The sequence below is a fragment of the Ranitomeya variabilis genome, chromosome 2 (genome assembly GCF_051348905.1).
Source record: "Ranitomeya variabilis isolate aRanVar5 chromosome 2, aRanVar5.hap1, whole genome shotgun sequence".
Taxonomy (NCBI): Eukaryota; Metazoa; Chordata; class Amphibia; order Anura; family Dendrobatidae; genus Ranitomeya; species Ranitomeya variabilis.
In genome coordinates, this window is record NC_135233.1 from 1089892683 (window position 1) to 1089914513 (window position 21831).

General features: G+C 49.2%; 1 protein-coding gene across 1 annotated transcript in view; it reads right to left on the reverse strand.

Moving 5' to 3' along the window:
* Nucleotides 1-2409: 2409 nt before the first annotated feature.
* EXTL3 (exostosin like glycosyltransferase 3) overlaps nucleotides 2410-21831 on the reverse strand; it is a 46332-nt gene continuing 26910 nt past the window's right edge. The window contains exons 3-6 of the mRNA XM_077291731.1: nucleotides 8074-8201; nucleotides 4515-4659; nucleotides 4244-4372; nucleotides 2410-3665 (exon numbers count right to left, since the gene is read on the reverse strand). Coding sequence (XP_077147846.1) covers nucleotides 3456-3665; nucleotides 4244-4372; nucleotides 4515-4659; nucleotides 8074-8201 — 612 coding nt within the window. The 3' untranslated portion in view covers nucleotides 2410-3455. The remainder of the gene's footprint in view (nucleotides 3666-4243; nucleotides 4373-4514; nucleotides 4660-8073; nucleotides 8202-21831) is intronic.

Genomic DNA, 21831 nt, shown 5'->3' on the forward strand with positions numbered 1-21831 from the left:
AACAAAAACTCTATCAGCTCGCCTGCTCCTGGATCTGTCTCCTTGTTACATTGCAGATCAGAGTGTGGAGAGGAAGAAAGCAACTAAGTCTTCAGGATAGGAGGATCACACAATAGAGGCGAGATAAGCGATACAGGACCCTGGTCCAGCGGTCAGGTCAGTATTCTGTGGTCACTGGATGGGAGTCCTGAGGACAACCTGCCAACATCGTCCAAGTTAATCAGCCTGCAAATGGATGCCTGGGGAATGTTTACCAAACTCAGAGAGCCATTTGATTCATGCTGCAAGGATTAATTGCCCGTTGGGTTTTTTTAGAAATAAATAAATTCCATTCCCCTAGATTACTGCCACTACTCTGGCTGGCACGATTGATTTGGAACTGCGGCTGAGATGCCATTATGGAGTAATGAATACTTTCCAGGATTCCTGAATCACAACTCTGCTCAGTTCTGGATGTCATATGGTCTTTCCTCAATTAATGATCTATATGAACTGGGAGTTATGTTGTCTTTTGAACAAATGCAAACTAAATATAATGTTCCTAAACCTCAGTTTTTTCGCTATTTGCAACTTAGGACAGCGATCCAATCACATATGTATAGTATAAATGAGACGCAACGAATATCATCCTTCCCATTGATAGGGATCCTTAAATCGCAGGGACCCCGTGGTCTTATCTCTGCACTATATACATATATGTTATCCATGGGTGCGGACTCTGGTTTATTACCAATTAAAGAAAAATGGAAACTTCTGATTCCTGATCTTCAGGAAGAGGACTGGGAAACAATTCTTGAGTCTCCAACTAGGGTTTCCCCCTCGGCCAACAACAAAATGACCCAAATGTATATAATACTATAATACATCAATCATACTTAACCCCGCTGCGATAATTTAAAATAGGGTGGTCTCAGTCTTCAGAATGTCCCAGATGCCACACATTAGATGCAGACTTTATACATAGGGTATGGGGTTGTCCAATTATTTTATCTTTCTGGAAGGAGGTGATCTCGTTGTTGTCCTCCCTTGTACACATTCCTGTCCCCTGAATCCGTTAGTATGTCTGTTTGGAGTCTTGGAGGAGATTTGGGCACACCATGTTGTTGGATGGGCAATACACACCCATCTTTCAGGGCCTGGATTTCAGCTGGTAAACTCAATTATTCCTTATGAACGAACCTTATACCAGAATCGGGGCTGCTTAGGGAAATGTAATAAAATCTGGGATGCATGGAACTCCTCATTTCTTACCATGTCATCTCATCGGTAATGTTCCAGCTCCAAATTGATAGTATTTAAGGTGGATCTTGCATTAGTTCGCACTTGGTTCACATTCTGAAGTATTAATGGGATGGAGATTGTTATGGCAGGGGGTTTGTTTTAGAGTTTTAAGTAACTGCTTTAGACATGTTGTAACATCTTAAGTCACTTTTATTGCTATTTCATGGATATTACGCTGATTGTATATGTCCTGACTTGAATATTTGCCAACCATATATGTCTTAATTCTGTTGTTGTTTAATAAACGAATTAAAAAAAAAAAAAAAGTTAATCAGCCTGGCAAGACAAATCAAAAGAGGAGCAGGGAATACAGGGAGGTAGAAAAGAGAGATGAAGGGACATAGGAGGAGGTTTGTGGGCTCCTGTCCAGTGGCCATACACTACGGACCCGACTGCTGGACAGAGGTCCTGAAAAGCGACCGAGGTGGCGATGCGATGATATAGTGCAGATCAGAGTGTGGAGAGGAAGGAAAGCATATAAGTCTGCAGAAAGAGCAGCTCACACAGGCTGTACCGAGTACAGATCAGGGGGAAAGCAGACATAGTGCAAAGTTTTTGTTAAATTCTTACTTTTCTGCTGCTGCAGACTGTGCAAATCCATCTACTAACTAGTTGATCTGCAAATCAGTCACAGGACCTGGCTCTGAAAGCTTTCTGCTCTCTCTCGTCTCGGTGATAAATAGCAGATAAAAAAAAAGACATTACAATGCAGATCAGCATTAGGAAAGGAAAGCATCTAAGTCTTCTGGAAGGGCAGATCACACAGGCTGCACAAAAAAAAAAGAGAAGTTATAATGCAGATCAGAGTGTGGAGAGGAAGGAAAGCATCTAAGTCTTCTGCAAGGGCAGATTCACACAGGCTGCACAGGGCAGAGACAGGGTGGAAAGCATGCAACAGTTTGCAGAGCTGAGGAGTAATAAGTCTTTACCAAACCAAAAATGTCTCATAATATCTGTTTCCCTTTTTATTCAACTCCCAAAATGACTACTCCCAGTTTGAGCAGTCGCCACATTCGTTCACAGATTGTGCTCGGTCTCGGCCACATATTTAGCACTTTAATACATTTTGCACAGATTGATCTCGACTTCTACACATAGAAGAATAATACCGAGAAATTGGACTTAAAATAAAACCAGGAAGGGCGCTCTGTAACCACTTTTTTTTTTTTTTTTTTGTTTTCATGAAAATTTCAGTGTTCACCAACGGTTTTTATTCCAACTTTAAGTTTGTTGTGCGTAAAAATAATAAAATTAATAGAAATGATAATTACCACAGGTTGAGACTAAATCGCTAATCCTAAAAAAAAATAATAATAAAAAAAAAAGATTTTTCCTTTAATGCCAGCACATAAATCGTACCTGCGACCGGGGACGGGTTCAATTGTACAGTCTGCGCAAATGTCTTTAGACCCAAATCATGATTTCCCCCGCAATCATTACCAATGTCTAGGATTGTAAACACTTAAAATCGCCCATCCCCCCCACCAAAAAAAAAAAAATCCCAAAATGTTCTAATGACATTGTCTACATCGTCTGTCGAGCTGTACAGCAATTTATTAAATGTACAAACGTGAGTCTGAGAAGGACGAGGCGGCGATTCTCCTTCTTCTGTGCTTTATTGGGGCGTCGTAAGACCGAAGCTGTGGGCGAAGGGGGCGACGGTCGGGGTCTGGAGGGTCGAGCATCGTCGTTAGAGGTTGGCAGTTTTGTGCGATCTCTGAAGTTGCCCGAGCGGCGGCAAAGTCTCTGCTCGTTTCGTCGTAGCGATTATTTCATCATTTCGTTTTTAATTTAAAAAAAAAACATTTGGGGAGGAAAAGGGTTTAGAGTAACTTTTTTTTTGTCTAAAAAGTTAAGATGACTCTATTTGCTTTCTAGGACAAGTCGGATAAAATCATCTGTGGCCCAAAAAAAAAAAAAAAAAAAAAAAGAAAAAAAATTATTTTAAAATTTACAGAAAAATAAAAATAAATGTATAAAAAAAAAAAATAAAGGACCGTTGTCTCCTTTTCTAGAGTACGTATCATCCAGTAATTCATCAACTTTGAGTTTAAGACTATAGAACACTTGAGGCAATCGTCTAGGAGTCGAGACGTTGGGAAGACGCCTCTCTGTCTTCCCCCCCCGCATCGGACCAAGTGACGTTTTTGTATTTTTTTCCGGGATCGACGTCTTCAAATGAACTTGAAGCATTTCGTCTTGTCGTGTGGAAGCCGAGTCTTGAAAAGAACCGAGTCCACGCGGAACTGGGTGTATAACAGCGGCATGTATCCGTACACCTTCACGAAGAAGTTTATGCATTTGTGGCGTTCGTGGAAGTGCGAGTCGTCGTGGGAGAGAGCCTGCGGGCAGCCGGGGCAGCGGAAGGTCCAGCGAGATGTCACCTGAAACAGCGCGAAACGGGCACATAGGTTAATTTTATTACTTGTATTTGCCGTCAAATTCCGGATTATCAGACTTCAGGATCCGGCGCACCATTCATGACGGGGACATTGCAAAACTTTTAATGACTCACTAAATGAGGGCGATTCCCCAGGCAGGGAATAATGGGAGTTGTGGTTTGGCAGGAGACGCACGTCTCTCACAGAACTTGCAGCCTTAGCAGTAATTGGAGGTCAGAAGGATGTTTAACGCAGCTCTGGAGGTGACTACAGTATAATCTAAGCAGCACTACGATCTCATCATGCGCAAGTGTGACCGTTAATGGTAATACCGCCTCGGGGTGACAATGTTGGGATGTCACTTCCATTAGGAGAAGTAATGACGCGGCGGTTTTGCAGCTCGATGAATAAACAATCCCCGGCGGCGGGTGCGGGAGCTGCCTCCACCCCCGGCTCAGACCTGGACACCGGCCCGGCATCCGATGCTGCAGTCAATTACAGAGTATTTACGTGCACTAGGGAGCTGTAACCAGGCGGCACAAACAAATCACGATGGAGGCTGCGGACCCCCCACCACTCACCTTGATAGGAGGTTTCCTGGTGATGTGAGAAACTAGGAAGTTCATGGCGATGTCCTCGCAGTTAATATACTCGTCCACCATGTCCCGGATAGCTTGTGGCATCACGTAGGAGTAGAGATAGGCGTAGTACTAAAGGGGGAGAAGACGCACAGTCAGAAGATCAGACCTGCGCCCCCAAAGATGTAAGGAGGCACCAGAAGAGCTGGAGATGTCTGCAGGGGTTTTATCCCGAAGCCCATAAGTTATAGAGTCATCAGAATCCCACCCGTACCTTGTGGAAGAAGGCGGCTCCGGTCAGCACCATGGACAGCTCGCACGAGTAGTTGGAGTTGTAGAGCCACGACTGGTGTGGGACGTCCCAGGCATGATAGCGACCAGGAAAGCCAACGATGCGGTCCCGAGCCTCTCTCCAGACCCTACCAAGAGAACCACCAGTGATTTACCCACAACCATAACTGGTGACAATAGAGGGCGCCCCGCCTTCCCTTCCTAATGAGGAGCGTTCCTCCTTCCTTGCGGCGACCCTTCCTTCCTTTCCCTTCTGCCCTCCTCCTCCTTTTTTTTCCCCAGCGGTGACTCCTCCTTCCTTCCTTCCCCTTTTCTTTCCCGGCAGCGACCCCGCCTTCCTTCCCCTTTTCTTTCCCGGCGGCGACCCCTCCCTCCTTTCTCCCATGTGGCGGCCCCTCCTTTCCCTCCTTCCTTCCCACTTCTCCCACGAGGCAACTCCTCCTTCCTTCCCCTTTTCTTTCCCTGCTGCGGCGACTCCTCCTTCCTTGTCCTTTTCTTTCCCGGCGTCGACCCCTGCACCTTCATTCCCCTTTCTCCCACGCAGCGACCCCTCCCTCCTTCCTTCCCCTTTCTCCCACGTGGCGTCCCCTCCCTCCTTTCTCACACGCGGCAACCCCTTGCTCCTTTCTCTCACATGGCAACCCCTCCTTCCTTCCCCTTTTCCCCACACGGTGACCCCTCCTTCCCCTTTCTCCCAAGCAGCGACCCTTCCTTCCACTTTCTCCCACGTGGCGACCCTTCCTTCCACTTTCTCCCACGCAGTGACCCCTCCTTCCACTTTGTCCCACGTGGCGACCCTTCCTTCCACTTTCTCCCACGCAATGACCCCTCCTTCCACTTTCTCCCACGTGGCGACCCTTCCTTCCACTTTCTCCCACGCAGTGACCACTCCTTCCACTTTCTCCCACGCAGTGACCCCTCCTTCCACTTTCTCCCATGCAGCGACCCTTCCTTCCACTTTCTCCCACTCGGCGACCCTTCCTTCCTTCCCCTTTCTCCTAAGCGGCGACCCCTCCATCCACTTTCTCCCATGCAGCGACCCTTCCTTCCTTCCCCTTTCTCCCACGCAACCCTTCCTTCCTCTTTCTCCCACGCAGAGACCCTTCCTTCCTTCCCCTTTCTCCCACGCAGCGACCCTTCCTTCCCCTTTCTCCCACGCAGCGACCCTTCCTTCCTTCCCCTTTCTCCCACGCAGCGACCCTTCCTTCACCTTTCTCCCACACAGAGACCCTTCCTTCCCCTTTCTCCCACGCAGCGACCCTTCCTTCCCTTCTCCCAGGCAGCAACCCTTCCTTCCCCTTTCTCCCACGCAGCGACCCTTCCTTCCCCTTTCTCCCACGCAGCGACCCTTCCTTCCTTCCCCTTTCTCCCACGCAGCGACCCTTCCTTCCCCTTTCTCCCACACAGAGACCCTTCCTTCCCCTTTCTCCCACGCAGCGACCCTTCCTTCCCTTCTCCCAGGCAGCAACCCTTCCTTCCCCTTTCTCCCACACAGCGACCCCTCCTTCCTTCCCCTTTCTCCCTCGCGGCGACCTCTTCTTCCCTCCGTCCTTCTACACTGCGCCCTTCGCCGATTTTCCTATTTATGGGGGAGAAGGTGTAGATGGCAGCAAGACAAATAAATATTCAGCCGACAGCCATCTTGTGTATTGAGGCCTAGCAACAAGGTGAATACAAGGAAACATGAACACTTGTTTTACAGCAAGGTCCTCACAGGTCACAGTCTATGGACAGTGGTAATGAAAGTGCGCTGAGCACCCGGAGGAGCAGTGTGGTCCCTGCCTCCTCGCTCATCCATCCTGACCCCATGTGGAACCCAATATATACTGACAATAGATTGTTCTTTCACATTAAGCGACTTTGCGGTATATTTTTCCTCAGCAATGCATTTTTGATACTTTATTACAGTTCATTTGAATGGGCAAAAAATTACACAATAATGCAAAGTAAGCCGACAGGCTGCGGTTAAAAAGAAAATGCACCGAAGCTCCAAAAACGTGCGCCCCCTCCGGTTGTGTGCGCAGCGCCGATCCCTCCTGCTCCCCGCTGCTTACACAATATCACTTTTACTCTCGCCCCCAGCTGACAGTTACGACACGGCCCCGCCATGTTTATGTCTCCCACGCAGCGCTGGCAATAAGATTTTATAGCTCAGGGTAATTTCAACAGAGGAACTCTGGAAACCTGGCGCTGAGCAGCGCTCCGCAGACACGTGCATGGTACATCTCGGTTATGGCTTACGGTGGCAGCAGGGCTGCACTGCTGAGGCTTCACCACCAGAGGGCGGTGCAGGGTCCCAGTGCGAGGCAAGTGGGGAGGTCGGAATGAGTTGGGGAATTATCAGGAAGGAGTCCCCAACGGGTCACTGAGAACAGAACACATGGTATACAGGGGAGTGTCAGCACGGGGGTCCTCACTGCAGACCGCCAGCAGTCAGAATGGAGAGATGCGACAATCCTAAATCCCTGGTGACTGCACCAGCAGAATAGTGAGTGCAGCTCTGGGGTATAATGCAGGATGTAACTCAGGATCAGTAATGTAATGTATGTACACAGTGACTGCACCAGCAGAATAGTGAGTGCAGCTCTGGGGTATAATGCAGGATGTAACTCAGGATCAGTAATGTAATATATATACAGTGACTGCACCAGCAGAATAGTGAGTGCAGCTCTGGGGTATAATGCAGGATGTAACTCAGGATCACTAATGTAATGTATGTACACAGTGACTGCACCAGCAGAATAGAGAGTGCAGCTCTGGAGCATAATACAGGATGTAACTCAGGATCAGTAATGTAATGTATGTACACAGTGACTGCACCAGCAGAATAGTGAGTGCAGCTCTGGGGTATAATACAGGAGGTAACTCAGGATCAGTAATGTAATGTATGTACACAGTGACTGCACCAGCAGAATAGTGAGTGCAGCTCTGGGGTATAATACAGAGGATGTAACTCCGGATCATTAATGTAATGTATGTACACAGTGGCTGCACCAGCAGAATAGTGAGTGCAGCTCTGGAGCATAATACAGGATGTAACTCAGGATCAGTAATGTAATGTATGCACACAATGACTGCACCAGCAGAATAGTGAGTGCAGCTCTGGGGTATAATACAGGAGGTAACTCAGGATCAGTAATGTAATGTATGTACACAGTGACTGCACCAGCAGAATAGTGAGTGCAGCTCTGGGGTATAATACAGAGGATGTAACTCCGGATCATTAATGTAATGTATGTACACAGTGGCTGCACCAGCAGAATAGTGAGTGCAGCTCTGGGGTATAATACAGGATGTAACTCAGGATCAGTAATGTCTGTACACAGGGACTGCACCAGCAGAATAGTGAGTGCAGCTCTGGGGTATAATACAGGATGTAACTCAGGATCAGTAATGTATGTACACAGTGACTGCACCAGCAGAATAGTGAGTGCAGCTCTGGGGTATAATAAAAGATTACTATAGCATTTATAATGTGAGTAGATACAATGTGACACACAAACCAGGTCTCATGAAGAAATAAAACATTAAAAAAAACCTACCGGAAGCCAAACATTATCTCATCGTGCCGGAGATGAGCGTCGTCGTCGATGGAGAGCACGGCTTCAGTCTCGATCTCATCCCAGGGAAGGAAGCGATTGTTCAGACTGTTCTTCTCTGTTCGCACCACCTGGAGGAGGACACAGGTATTACACAGGAGTCACTGCCGATCTATGGCTGAACCCGGCCCACGTGGGGCGCTGTAAACACTTTCACACAGACTACATACAGGTATATACAGGCAGGATATCGGTTATGTGCAGGCAAAAAGGATATTCCATAACCAAAACCCTAACCTTCATACTGTGTAATCTAAAGTGGTCTATTGCTCTCTGTTATCAGCCATTAGCGAGTGTGTGACTGCAGGACAGCGGATTATTACTACAGGAGGCTCCGCACATTGATGGAGGTGGTCAGGGACGGAGCACAAAAATGGAGACTGAGCCCTCGCTGAGCTATTATCTGATCTTTAATAACTACGGTAATTATGGAAAGTTCTGCAACTTCTGATACACAGGAGAATATTCAGATTTTACCTGCGCTGATACATTGTAGCAAACTATTAAAACAAGAGAGCTGCTGGGTTTCACGCCCAGGAGATTGTCTGCACCGGACATGATTGCTCCAGCCGCCCTCTCTGACCGGACCTCTTCCCCAATAGTCACAGCAGTCACCCACCGCATAGTAATAGCCCCCTATCTCCCCCTACTAGTCACAGCAGTCACATTCCCCATACTAATAGCCCCCTATCTCTCCCCAGTAGTGACAGCAGTCACCCTCCCCATAGTAATAGCCCCTATCTCCCCCCAGTAGTCACAGCAGTCACCCACCGCATAGTAATAGCCCCTATCTCTCCCCAGTAGTCACAGCAGTCACCCTCCCCATAGTAATAACCCCCAATCTCTCCCCAGTAGTCACAGCAGTCACCCTCCCCATACTAATAGCCCCCTATCTCTCCCCAGTAGTCGCAGCAGTCACACTCCCCATAGTAATAGCCCCTATCTCCCCCCAGTAGTTACAGCAGTCACCCTCCCCTTAGTAATATCCCCTATCTCCCCCCAGTAGTCACAGCAGTCACCCTCCCCATAGTAATAGCCCCCATCTCTCCCCAGTAGTGACAGCAGTCACCCTCCCCATAATAATAGCCCCTATCTCCCCCCAGTAGTCACAGCAGTCACCTTCCCCATAGTAATAGCCCCCTATCTCCCCCCAGTAGTCACAGGAGTCACCCTCCCCTTAGTAATAGCCCCTATCTCCCCCCAGTAGTCACAGCAGTCACCCTCCCCATAATAATAGCCCCCTATCTCCCCCCAGTAGTCACAGCAGGTCACCCACCCCATAGTAATAGCCCATCTCCCCCAGTAGTCGCAGCAGTCACCCTCCCCACAGTAATAGCTTCCTATCTCTCCCCAGTAGTCACAGCAGTCACCCTCCCCATAGTAATAGCCCCCTATCTCTCCCCAGTAGTCACAGCAGTCACCCTCCCCACAGTAATAGCCCCCTATCTCCCCCCAGTAGTCACAGCAGTCACCCTCCCCATAGTAATAGCCCCCTATCTCCCCCCAGTAGTCACAGCAGTCACCCTCCCCACAGTAATAGCCCCTATCTCCCCTCAGTAGTCACAGCAGTCACCCTCCCCATAATAATAGCTCCTATCTCCCCCCCAGTAGTCACAGCAGTCACCCTCCCCATAGTAATAGCCCCCTATCTCCCCCTAGTAGTCACAGCAGGTCACCCACCCCATAGTAATAGCCCCCTATCTCCCCCAGTAGTCGCAGCAGTCACCCTCCCCACAGTAATAGCCCCCTATCTCTCCCCAGTAGTCACAGCAGTCACCCTCTCCACAGTAATAGCCCCCTATCTCCCCCCAGTAGTCACAGCAGTCACCCTCCCCATAGTAATAGCCCCCTATCTCTCCCCAGTAGTCACAGCAGTCACCCTCCCCATAGTAATAGCCCCCTAACTCCCCCAGTAGTCACAGCAGTCACCCTCCCCATAGTAATAGCCCCCTATCTCCCCCCAGTAGTCACAGCAGGTCACCCACCCCATAGTAATAGCCCCCTATCTCTCCCCAGTAGTCACAGCAGTCACCCTCCCCATAGTAATAGCCCCCTATCTCTCCCCAGTAGTCACAGCAGTCACCCTCCCCACAGTAATAGCCCCCTATCTCCCCCCAGTAGTCACAGCAGTCACCCTCCCCATAGTAATAGCCCCCTATCTCCCCCAGTAGTCGCAGCAGTCACCCTCCCCACAGTAATAGCCCCCTATCTCTCCCCAGTAGTCACAGCAGTCACCCTCTCCACAGTAATAGCCCCCTATCTCCCCCCAGTAGTCACAGCAGTCACCCTCCCCATAGTAATAGCCCCCTATCTCTCCCCAGTAGTCACAGCAGTCACCCTCCCCATAGTAATAGCCCCCTAACTCCCCCAGTAGTCACAGCAGTCACCCTCCCCATAGTAATAGCCCCCTATCTCCCCCCAGTAGTCACAGCAGGTCACCCACCCCATAGTAATAGCCCCCTATCTCTCCCCAGTAGTCACAGCAGTCACCCTCCCCATAGTAATAGCCCCCTATCTCTCCCCAGTAGTCACAGCAGTCACCCTCCCCACAGTAATAGCCCCCTATCTCCCCCCAGTAGTCACAGCAGTCACCCTCCCCATAGTAATAGCCCCCTATCTCCCCCCAGTAGTCACAGCAGGTCACCCTCCCCATAGTAATAGCCCCCTATCTCCCCCCAGTAGTGACAGCAGTCACCCTCCCCATAGTAATAGCCCCCTATCTCTCCCCAGTAGTCACAGCAGGTCCCCCTCTCCATAGTAATAGCCCCCTATCTCTCCCCAGTAGTCACAGCAGTCACCCTCCCCATAGTAATAGCCCCCTATCTCTCCCCAGTAGTCACAGCAGTCACCCTCCCCACAGTAATAGCCCCCTATCTCCCCCCAGTAGTCACAGCAGTCACCCTCCCCATAGTAATAGCCCCCTATCTCCCCCCAGTAGTCACAGCAGGTCACCCTCCCCATAGTAATAGCCCCCTATCTCCCCCCAGTAGTGGCAGCAGTCACCCTCCCCATAGTAATAGCCCCCTATCTCTCCCCAGTAGTCACAGCAGGTCACCCTACCCATAGTAATAGCCCCCTAACTCCCCCAGTAGTTACAGCAGTCACCCTCCTCATAGAAATAGCCCCCTATCTCCCCCCAGTAGTGACAGCAGTCACCCTCCCCATAGTAATAGCCGTCTATCTCCCCCCAGTAGTCACAGCAGGGTCCCCTCCCCATAGTAATAGCCCCCTATCTCCCCCCAGTAGTGACAGCAGGTCCCCCTCCCCATAGTAATAGCCCCTTATCTCTCCCCAGTAGCGACAGCAGGTCCCCCTCCCCATAGTAATAGCCGTCTATCTCCCCCCAGTAGTGACAGCAGGTCCCCCTCCCCATAGTAATAGCCCTCTATCTCCCCCCAGTAGTGACAGCAGGGCTGTGAAGGCGTGAAGAGACCAGCCGGTATCATATCCGCGCTCCTCTCTATTCCTGACACATTTCCATCAGCTACAGGAAAAAAATGCAGAAAATAGAGAATGCTGTTCATTTTTTCCCTGTTAAAGGGATTAAATCAGGGAGAGCAGCATGTCGGCAGCGGGGACTGGATCCACTACATCTGGGCACAGATCTGCGCCGTTCCATACACGGAGCCATCAGTGTCCGGCAGCGAGCGCCGGCCGCTCCACAATGTCATCCCATGTAGCATCAGGACGCCCCGGGGACATCAGCGGAGCCGCACAGTGGGGAGGCGGCAGGTACCGGGCCTGTAGCTGCAGGTGAGCAGTACGAGCAGAGATTTATTGACCTGGGATGACACCGGACCGAGGAGGAATGCAGAAAAACAGGAACGCCGGGGGCGGCCGGCTCCGATCTGGGAGAGGGGAGGACTGAAGATCTCAGGGGGTCTGCGCTATACGGAAAGTGAGCTCAATCATCGCAATAAAGGGATAAACCGGGAATAGTGGACAATCGCATGCGGACAACTCCATAATATACTGTCAAACGAGGAAGTCTGAAAGGTACAAGTGTCAGTCTTTAGCTCACAGGATCGTGGCAACTACCACCTCACAGCTGCCGCCCTGTGGCACAGGGCACCCCTCCACCATCGACCAGCGGCACAGGGCACCCCTCCTCCATCGACCAGCGGCACAGGGCACCCCTCCTCCATCGACCAGCGGCACAGGGCACCCCTCCTCCATCGACCAGCGGCACAGGGCTCCCCCTCCACCATCGACCAGCGGCACAGGGCACCCCTCCACCATCGACCTGTGGCACAGGGCACCCCTCCACCATCGACCAGTGGCACAGGGCACCCCTCCACCATCGACCAGCGGCACAGGGCACCCCTCCACCATCGACCAGCGGCACAGGGCACCCCTCCACCATCGACCAGCGGCACAGGGCTCCCCTCCACCATCGACCAGCGGCACAGGGCTCCCCCTCCACCATCGACCAGCGGCACAGGGCACCCCTCCACCATCGACCAGCGGCACAGGGCACCCCTCCACCATCGACCAGCGGCACAGGGCACCCCTCCACCATCGACCAGCGGCACAGGGCACCCCTCCACCAGCGGCACAGGGCACCCCTCCACCCTCGACCAGTGGCACAGGGCACCCCTCCACCATTGACCAGTGGCACCCCTCCACCATCGACCAGCGGCACAGGGCACCCCTCCACCATCGACCAGCGGCACAGGGCACCCCTCCACCAGCGGCACAGGGCACCCCTCCACCCTCGACCAGTGGCACAGGGCACCCCTCCACCATTGACCAGTGGCACAGGGCACCCCTCCACCATCGACCAGTGGCACAGGGCACCCCTCCACCATCGACCAGTGGCACAGGGCACCCCTCCACCATCGACCAGTGGCACAGGGCACCCCTCCACCATCGACCAGTGGCACAGGGCACCCCTCCACCATTGACCAGTGGCACAGGGCACCCCTCCACCATTGACCAGTGGCACAGGGCACCCCTCCACCATCAACCTGTGGCAAAGTACGCCCCTCCGACTCTACGTTGCCGTCCTGCGGGGAATCCTCACCCTCCGCCCTATAGACACCGCGTTCTGCAGAAGAGCTGGCACTTTAGAAGCAGACACGCGTCTCGCTGTCATCGTGCTGATCCCGGCGTCCTCCCGGGGGACATGCTGGCGCTTGTCCTTTGCTCGTCTCCGGCATGGTGTGACGGCGCTGCCTGGCATTTCCAGCAGGAGGGGGGAGCAGCTACATTCATTATCGCTCGGCTTCTATTCTCTCCCTGGTAATCTGCCCGAGTCATATTAGTGATATGAGCGAAGGCCAAAAACTGTCCCACGGGCCGGAAACTACGCGGCTCATTCACAAAATCCTCGGTGCCCGAGAGAGGAAAGACGGGGACAGTGGAGAACAATAGCAGCCCCCCGGTCCGGCCCCCACACCTGACGGTGGACAGACTGACTGCCCCGTCTGTCAATGCACCTTAATAACCGTGATGTTCACATATATATTTTCCCTTTTTACCATTTAAGATCTCCGCTTGCTGTCATGTGAAAACCAACCCCCTCTCTGCCATACTCCGAGCCCCTGCGCTCCTCTGACGCCGCCTCTGCCGACAGCGCACCATGTCCCCAGCCCAACCTGTCAATCATTCAGGAGTGCAGAGCCCCCCAGAGCGCGCAGCCAAGAGGCCGGGGAGCGGGGCGCTCCTCAACAGCAATGATGAAACAAAAACCAGAGGAGCCACAACCTGGAACCGGCGAGCAGAGGGATACCGTCCCCCATCCATAGCAGAGAAGCCCCTAACAATGCATCATGGCCGCCATGGGTCAGCAGCAAAGGGGTTAGAAAGCGATCAGATCACCCGTCCTTGTGTACCTGGAGTGTGTGCAGAAGATCTACAAACATGGAGACCGGTTACTGGCCCCCTTACAAGCCCCCTCGCCCAGCGGCTTCCTGCTGCCCTTCCACCTACAGCCAGGACCTCACACAATGCGCCATGCTGTAAGCTCAATGCCAGGAGATCACCGGATCGCTGCTATAATCAGGAGCCCGAGGCCGGCAGCAGCTCACGTCCCACTTCTTGCAAATTTGTGTGTGGAGGAGACGCAATCTCATACTTTAGAGGGAGGGACCGGGCATGATGAATTTCAATATGCCCAATGTTTTATTACCCTCTTGCCATTCACAAAGTGCAAGCGCGCAGGTGTATGGGAATTTATTGATGCAAGCGCGCAGGTGTACGGGGGCTTTACTGATGTAAGCGTGCATATGTACGGGGGCTTTACTCATGCAAGCGCACATGTGTACGGAGGGTTTAGTGATGCAAGCGTGCATGTTTACGGGGGCTTTAATGATGCAAGCGCGCAGGTGGATGGGGGCTTTACTAATGCAAGCGCGCAGGTGTACGGTGGCTTTACTGATGAATGCGTGCATGTTTACGGGGGCTTTACTGGTGCAAGCGTGCAGGTGTACAGGGGCTTTACTGATGCAAGCGTGCAGGTGTACAAGGGCTTTACAGATGCAAGCGCGCAAGTGTACGGGGGCTTTACTGATACAAGCACACATATGTACAGGGGCTTTACTGATGCAAGCACACATATGTACAGGGGCTTTACTGATGCAAGCACACATGTACAGGGGCTTTACTGATGCAAGCACACATATGTACAGGGGCTTTACTGATGCAAGCACACATGTACAGGGGCTTTACTGATACAAGCACACATATGTACAGGGGCTTTACTGATGCAAGCACACATATGTACAGGGGCTTTACTGATGCAAGCACACATATGTACAGGGGCTTTACTGATGCAAGCACACATATGTACAGGGGCTTTACTGATGCAAGCACACATATGTACAGGGGCTTTACTGATGCAAGCACACATATGTACAGGGGCTTTACTGATGCAAGCACACATGTACAGGGGCTTTACTGATGCAAGCACACATGTACAGGGGCTTTACTGATGCAAGCACACATATGTACAGGGGCTTTACTGATGCAAGCCCACATGTACAGGGGCTTTACTGATACAAGCACACATGTACAGGGGCTTTACTGATACAAGCACACATGTACAGGGGCTTTACTGATACAAGCACACATGTACAGGGGCTTTACTGATGCAAGCGCACACATGTACGGGGGCTTTACTGATGCAAGCACACATGTACAGGGGCTTTACTGATGCAAGCGCACATATGTACGGGGGCTTTACTGATGCAAGTGCGCAGTCATACAGGAACTTTACTGATGCAGTCGTACGGGGGCTTCACTGATGCAAGTGCGCATATGTACAGGGGCTTTACTGATGAAAGTGTGCATGCATATGGGGGCTATACTGATGCAGGCGTACGGGGCTTTACTGATGCAAGTGAGCAGGCATACAGGAACTTTACTAATGCAGTCGTACAGGGGCTTCACTTGATGCAAGCGTGCACATGTATAGCGCCAGCTGAGGGAATGGATAAACTTAAAATACCGTAGGTAACAAAAGCCTCAACCAACAAAAAAAAAAAATAAATAATCCAGGAGAACAGGTGACGGGAACCAATGGTTATTAGCGGAGTATAATCGGCAGTGAGCCCACCACTGATAAGGGGTCTCGCCGCAGGACGCCCTCTGCGCTATCAATTACCAGCTAAAAAGCAGCTGCTGAAAAACCGCCGGCAGCGGCACACAGTGACATGTGTCGGCAATTTCAAGGAGGGTATGGAGCGGACCCCAGGTCTATCAGTGATATACAGGGCAATCAATGACAGGACCCCTCCCCCCATATCATTATATGATGATGCCAGTGACAACAGTGCACAGAGACCCTCATTACACAGCAAGTCTGTCTAAAAATGACCTGGAAATATACACCCCACCCCCCCCCCCCAGAGCTGCACTCACTATTCTGCTGGTGCAGTCACTGTGTACATACATTACATTACTGATCCTGAGTTACATCCTGTATTATACCCCAGAGCTGCACTCACTATTCTGCTGGTGCAGTCACTGTGTACATACATTACATTACTGATCCTGAGTTACATGCTGTATTATACCCCAGAGCTGCACTCACTATTCTGCTGCTACAGTCACTGTGTACATACATTACTGATCCTGAGTTATATCCTGTATTATACCCCAGAGCTGCACTCACTATTCTGCTGGTGCAGTCACTGTGTACATACATTACATTACTGATCCTGAGTTACATCCTGTATTATACCCAGAGCTGCACTCACTATTCTGCTGGTGCAGTCACTGTGTACATACGTTACATTACTGATCCTGAGTTACATCCTGTATTATACCCCAGAGCTGCACTCACTATTCTGCTGGTGCAGTCACTGTGTACATACATTACATTACTGATCTTGAGTTACGTCCTGTATTATACCCCAGAGCTGCACTCACTATTCTGCTGGTGCAGTCACTGTGTACATACATTACATTACTGATCCTGAGTTACATCCTGTATTATACCCCAGAGCTGCACTCACTATTCTGCTGGTGCAGTCACTGTGTACATACATTACATTACTGATCCTGAGTTACATCCTGTATTATACCCCAGAGCTGCACTCACTATTCTGCTGGTGCAGTCACTGTGTACATACATTACATTACTGATCCTGAGTTACATCCTGTATTATACCCCAGAGCTGCACTCACTATTCTGCTGGTGCAGTCACTGTGTACATACATTACATTACTGATCTTGAGTTACGTCCTGTATTATACCCCAGAGCTGCACTCACTATTCTACTGGTGCAGTCACTGTGTACATACATTACATTACTGATCCGGAGTTACCTCCTGTATTATACCCCAGAGCTGGACTCACTATTCTGCTGGTGCAGTCACTGTGTACATACATTACATTACTGATCCTGAGTTACATCCTGTATTATACTCCAGAGCTGCACTCACTATTCTGCTGGTGCAGTCACTGTGTACATACATTACATTACTGATCCTGAGTTACATCCTGTATTATACCCCAGAGCTGCACTCACTATTCTGCTGGTGCAGTCACTGTGTACATACATTACATTACTGATCCTGAGTTACATCCTGTATTATCCTCCAGAGCTGCACTCACTATTCTGCTGGTGCAGTCACTGTGTACATACATTACATTACTGATCCTGAGTTACATCCTGTATTATACCCCAGAGCTGCACTCACTATTCTGCTGGTGCAGTCACTGTGTACATACATTACATTACTGATCCTGAGTTACATCCTGTATTATCCTCCAGAGCTGCACTCACTATTCTGCTGGTGCAGTCACTGTGTACATACATTACATTACTGATCCTGAGTTACATCCTGTATTATACCCCAGAGCTGCACTCACTATTCTGCTGGTGCAGTCACTGTGTACATACATTACATTACTGATCCTGAGTTACATCCTGTATTATACCCCAGAGCTGCACTCACTATTCTGCTGGTGGAGTCACTACCTATCTTTTCCACCCGCGAAGCTTCCCATTGGCTCCGACACTTCCTGACTGTTTCCGGATACAGCGATCAGCTCTATTCTAGGCCGGTTTCTGTCACCGCTCGTCCTCACAGTTCCCCGTTACGTTTTTGTGCTTCTCTGACATAACTTGCGTTGCCCAGAACGATACAGAGCAGCAGAGACAAACGTTCCTGCGCTATTATCACTTGTGCTGAAATCACACAAATCTACTCCGGAAAATTTCTAGCAATAATTCCTGGTTGCCAGAAACAATTACTGTCACAAAGGACAAAGTACAAGTCACATGTGATGATGGCGCCTGATGACTACTAACAAAGCCGGCGACCGGCAGAGCAGCAATATCACACACTGTGCATTATCCAACAGCACGGGACTGGGAACAACGTGTGCCCCGAATAACATCACTATCCCTAAGAGATGAACACATTCTATATAATCTTACAAATGCCAGGAGACGTCCACCATCATTACTGTAACTGCACAGAAAGGGAAGGAGATCTACCGTAAGTGAGGTTCTTCAGCTCCAATACCATCTGCTATGTACAAGAATATAACTGCTATAATACTGCCCCTATGTACAAGAATATAACTACTATAATACTGCTCCTATGTACAAGAATATAACTGCTATAATACTGCCCCTATGTACAAGAATATAACTACTATAATACTGCTCCTATGTACAAGAATATAACTACTATAATACTGCCCCCTATGTACGAGAATATAACTACTATAATACTGCCCCTATGTACAAGAATATAACTACTATAATACTGCTCCTATGTACAAGAATATATCTACTATAATACTGCCCCCTATGTACAAGAATATAACTACTATAATACTGCCCCTATGTACAAGAATATAACTACTATAATACTGCTCCTATGTGCAGGAATATAACTACTATAATACTGCTCCTGTGTACAAGAATATAACTACTATAATACTGCCCCTATGTACGAGAATATAAGTACTATAATACTGCCCCCTATGTACGAGAATATAACTACTATAATACTGCTCCTATGTACAAGAATATAACTACTATAATACTGCTCCTATGTACAAGAATATAACTACTATAATACTGCCCCTATGTACAAGAATATAACTACTATAATACTGCTCCTATGTACAAGAATATAACTACTATAATACTGCTCTTATGTACAAGAATATAACTGCTATATTACTGCTCCTATGTACAAGAATATAACTACTATAATACTGCTCCTATGTACAAGAATATAACTACTATAATACTGCCCCTATGTACAAGAATATAACTACTATAATACTGCTCCTATGTACAAGAATATAACTACTATAATACTGCCCCCTATGTACAAGAATATAACTACTATAATACTGCCTTCTCTATAACTGGTATACTCTGTACACGTTCCCGTTACCAGCCCTGCAGATGATGACGCTCTTGATCCCTTCCACCCCCCGGTCTCGGCTCCAATGTTGCATCTCCGGGGATTGCTCGCCATTTATTACCTGGGGGTAGCGGTACAGTGCGATTTGTCCCTTTTATTTTACATTATCCCATCTCCTAGTAATGAACCTTTTCTGGCACATCCATATTCATTGTTTACCAGCTATAAATCTGCCCTGTGTCTCCTGATGGCGGCACTTCGCTCCTTCATGTGTCTTCGGCTTAAATAATCTTGTTTTGATGCTGCAGTAAGTGGGGTGTCGGAGCGCCGTCGCCTTCCCCGGCTGAAGGTGGTGGGGGAGGGATAACGAGCGCCGGGTGACGTGTCAATCATTATCGTCAGCACTTAATTACGTCTCCTTCCAGCTGACGAGCCATAAAGAAGCCTCATTTTGTGTCGGCAGCGCGATGATTTTGTCAAATATGTCTAAAGAGTCATTAACATTTATGTGGATGGAAAAAAAAATGTGCATAATCCCAGGAAGCGCTAATAAAATATTTGGCTCCGTCAGTAAAGACGACTAAAATATTACTGATTATTGACGGGCGATGCACCTGGTGGCCCTTCTCTTAAAGGGGTCAGAGGTGCAACTTAAAGCTCCAGCGCCTCAATGCAAAATCTGGAACGCGGCTCTCACCTGTCCACTAACATTTCTGAAAGTATCATTAAAGCAGCCGATGGGGCCCGTCAGGAATGTTTGGGAGATGGAAGCCGCAGCAACAATCACCCGTGAAGCAGACTTAGGATCAAACTGTTGCAAGATGCAGGAAAAATGGCCAGTAACGCACTGTCAATGGAGTAATCCAAGGAATGCAAAAAAAAATTCAGGGGGACAGGGGCCCCGCAAGGCAAGGGACAGGTAGCAAAGGTAATAAACTGTTATTAAAGGTAATGGAAGCTGCAGGCGGACAGAAGACGTCCTGGAAGCCGCAGGCAGACAGGAGACTGGGAACTGGTAGCAGACAAGCAGGACTCAAACAAAAATTTAAATAATGGTAGGCCAGACATAGTGGATCTTGGCAGATGAAAAAGAACCAATTATATCATCATGGATCGATCTTCTGCCAAAGGGTTTCCTTGAAATATTAAAAGTCAGCTGCTGTGCACTACATATCCCAGCACGCGCTGTGCTCATCCTCAGCACCCACATGTGATCTCTCTTAACGGCTGTCCTCCGCTGGGTGTAATCTAACACTGGTGACGAGGGCTTAGCGCACATAGCGGAGTCTCTGCAGCATGACGGAGAGAAATTGAGGTTTTAACCCCTCGGGAAGATAAAGAGGCTGAACACGTAATAAACTGGAGATAATAGCGGCAGCCGCATGTATTACACGTCACACAGTCCAGGAGCTCACCGGGGCCGTGCACGAGCGACTGCGACCTGCAGGAACAGCAACGACGAGAGTCGATCTCCTTCGTCAGAGCAGTCAAGCACGATTTCCATTGACTTCTATGGTGTCATGCAATGGATCCTGCACCACAACTTCTACAATGTCAAGACTGATGTTTACTGCCCAGTCTGTGCATTTGTTTTTTTTTTTTAAATAAAAATTAAGAAAATTATATTTTAAAAATATATCACTGTATAATAAAAAATTCTTAAAACAACATATGAATTTTTATTATATACAATATATAAAAATGTCATCATTCCAAAAACTAAATAAAAAAATAATATTATAATAATGGCCAACTTGTGACTGTTGCAGATTTCCCTCTACGCCGGCCGTCGGACGGTCAGTGCTGCAGCAGAGTCGCCGTTCTTCTTTGCACATTTGCTGCTGTTTCTAACTCGCTAACACATGAAAACAGATTGCTGTCAGTGAATAAGAACCTTATACTGGGGCAATCCCTACACAGGGGGGCAAGCACTAAACGGGGGCCAAACCCTACACGGGGCCAATCCCTGCCTCACGTAAGAATCCCGGTTCTGATGGACAGCTCATTGCAAACGTTTTGGATTCTGGCGAGTCTGAAGCTTTTGGTAAATTCTGAACTGAATCCAATTGGCTGGGAGCTCATCTGCTGTTGCACAAATGTCTGTAGCTTTGCTACAATGTATCATTGTGTGGCCTGGATACTAGTGTATCTACGTCTCGGGATGACGGCGAGCAGTTTCCTCGCAGGATCTCGTGCACTCTGTGAGCGGAGGCTCGATATCGCATTACTGCCATCGCCTGCAGGTAACATGACGTTCCCAGACTCGCCGGCGGATACTGAAATGCGGGATATCCACACACCCCACCAAATTCCACTGCAGCAGGTTGTACCACAGGTTCCATCCCCTCCTCTGATCTCATCTACACAGCACAAGCCGGAGAGGATTTCCCCCCAAAAAAACAGAATATTGCGGCATAACTATGAACATATAGGGAGACGGTCCGTAAGCTGGTCCCCAAACAGTTTAGCTTCTGTAATGCAGGAATAGGGGGGGGGGCACTTACTTTTTCCCTACATGAGATTATCCACTTTCCAGAATGCAAATCACTAGTGCAGACACTGAACAAGCAGGGACCAGAGAGATTTCAGCTCTGAAGCCTGCAGAATTGTGAATGCAGTTCTCTTCTATATGCTATAACTACTAAATCCAACTTCAGAGGCTCATGGAGTCAACTCAGCCCCACCTCAATGCTTTACACTGCAGCACTGCTCGCTCACATTGGCTGTTGTGTATAAGCGCAGGGTTGGCAGAAAAATAAGGAGTTTGTTTTGCCACAAAAGCAAAAAATTACTAAACTACAAGCAACTACCGTATATAAAACCTCCGGGAGAGAGAGAAAGAGGGAGGGAAGAAAGAGGAAGAGGGGG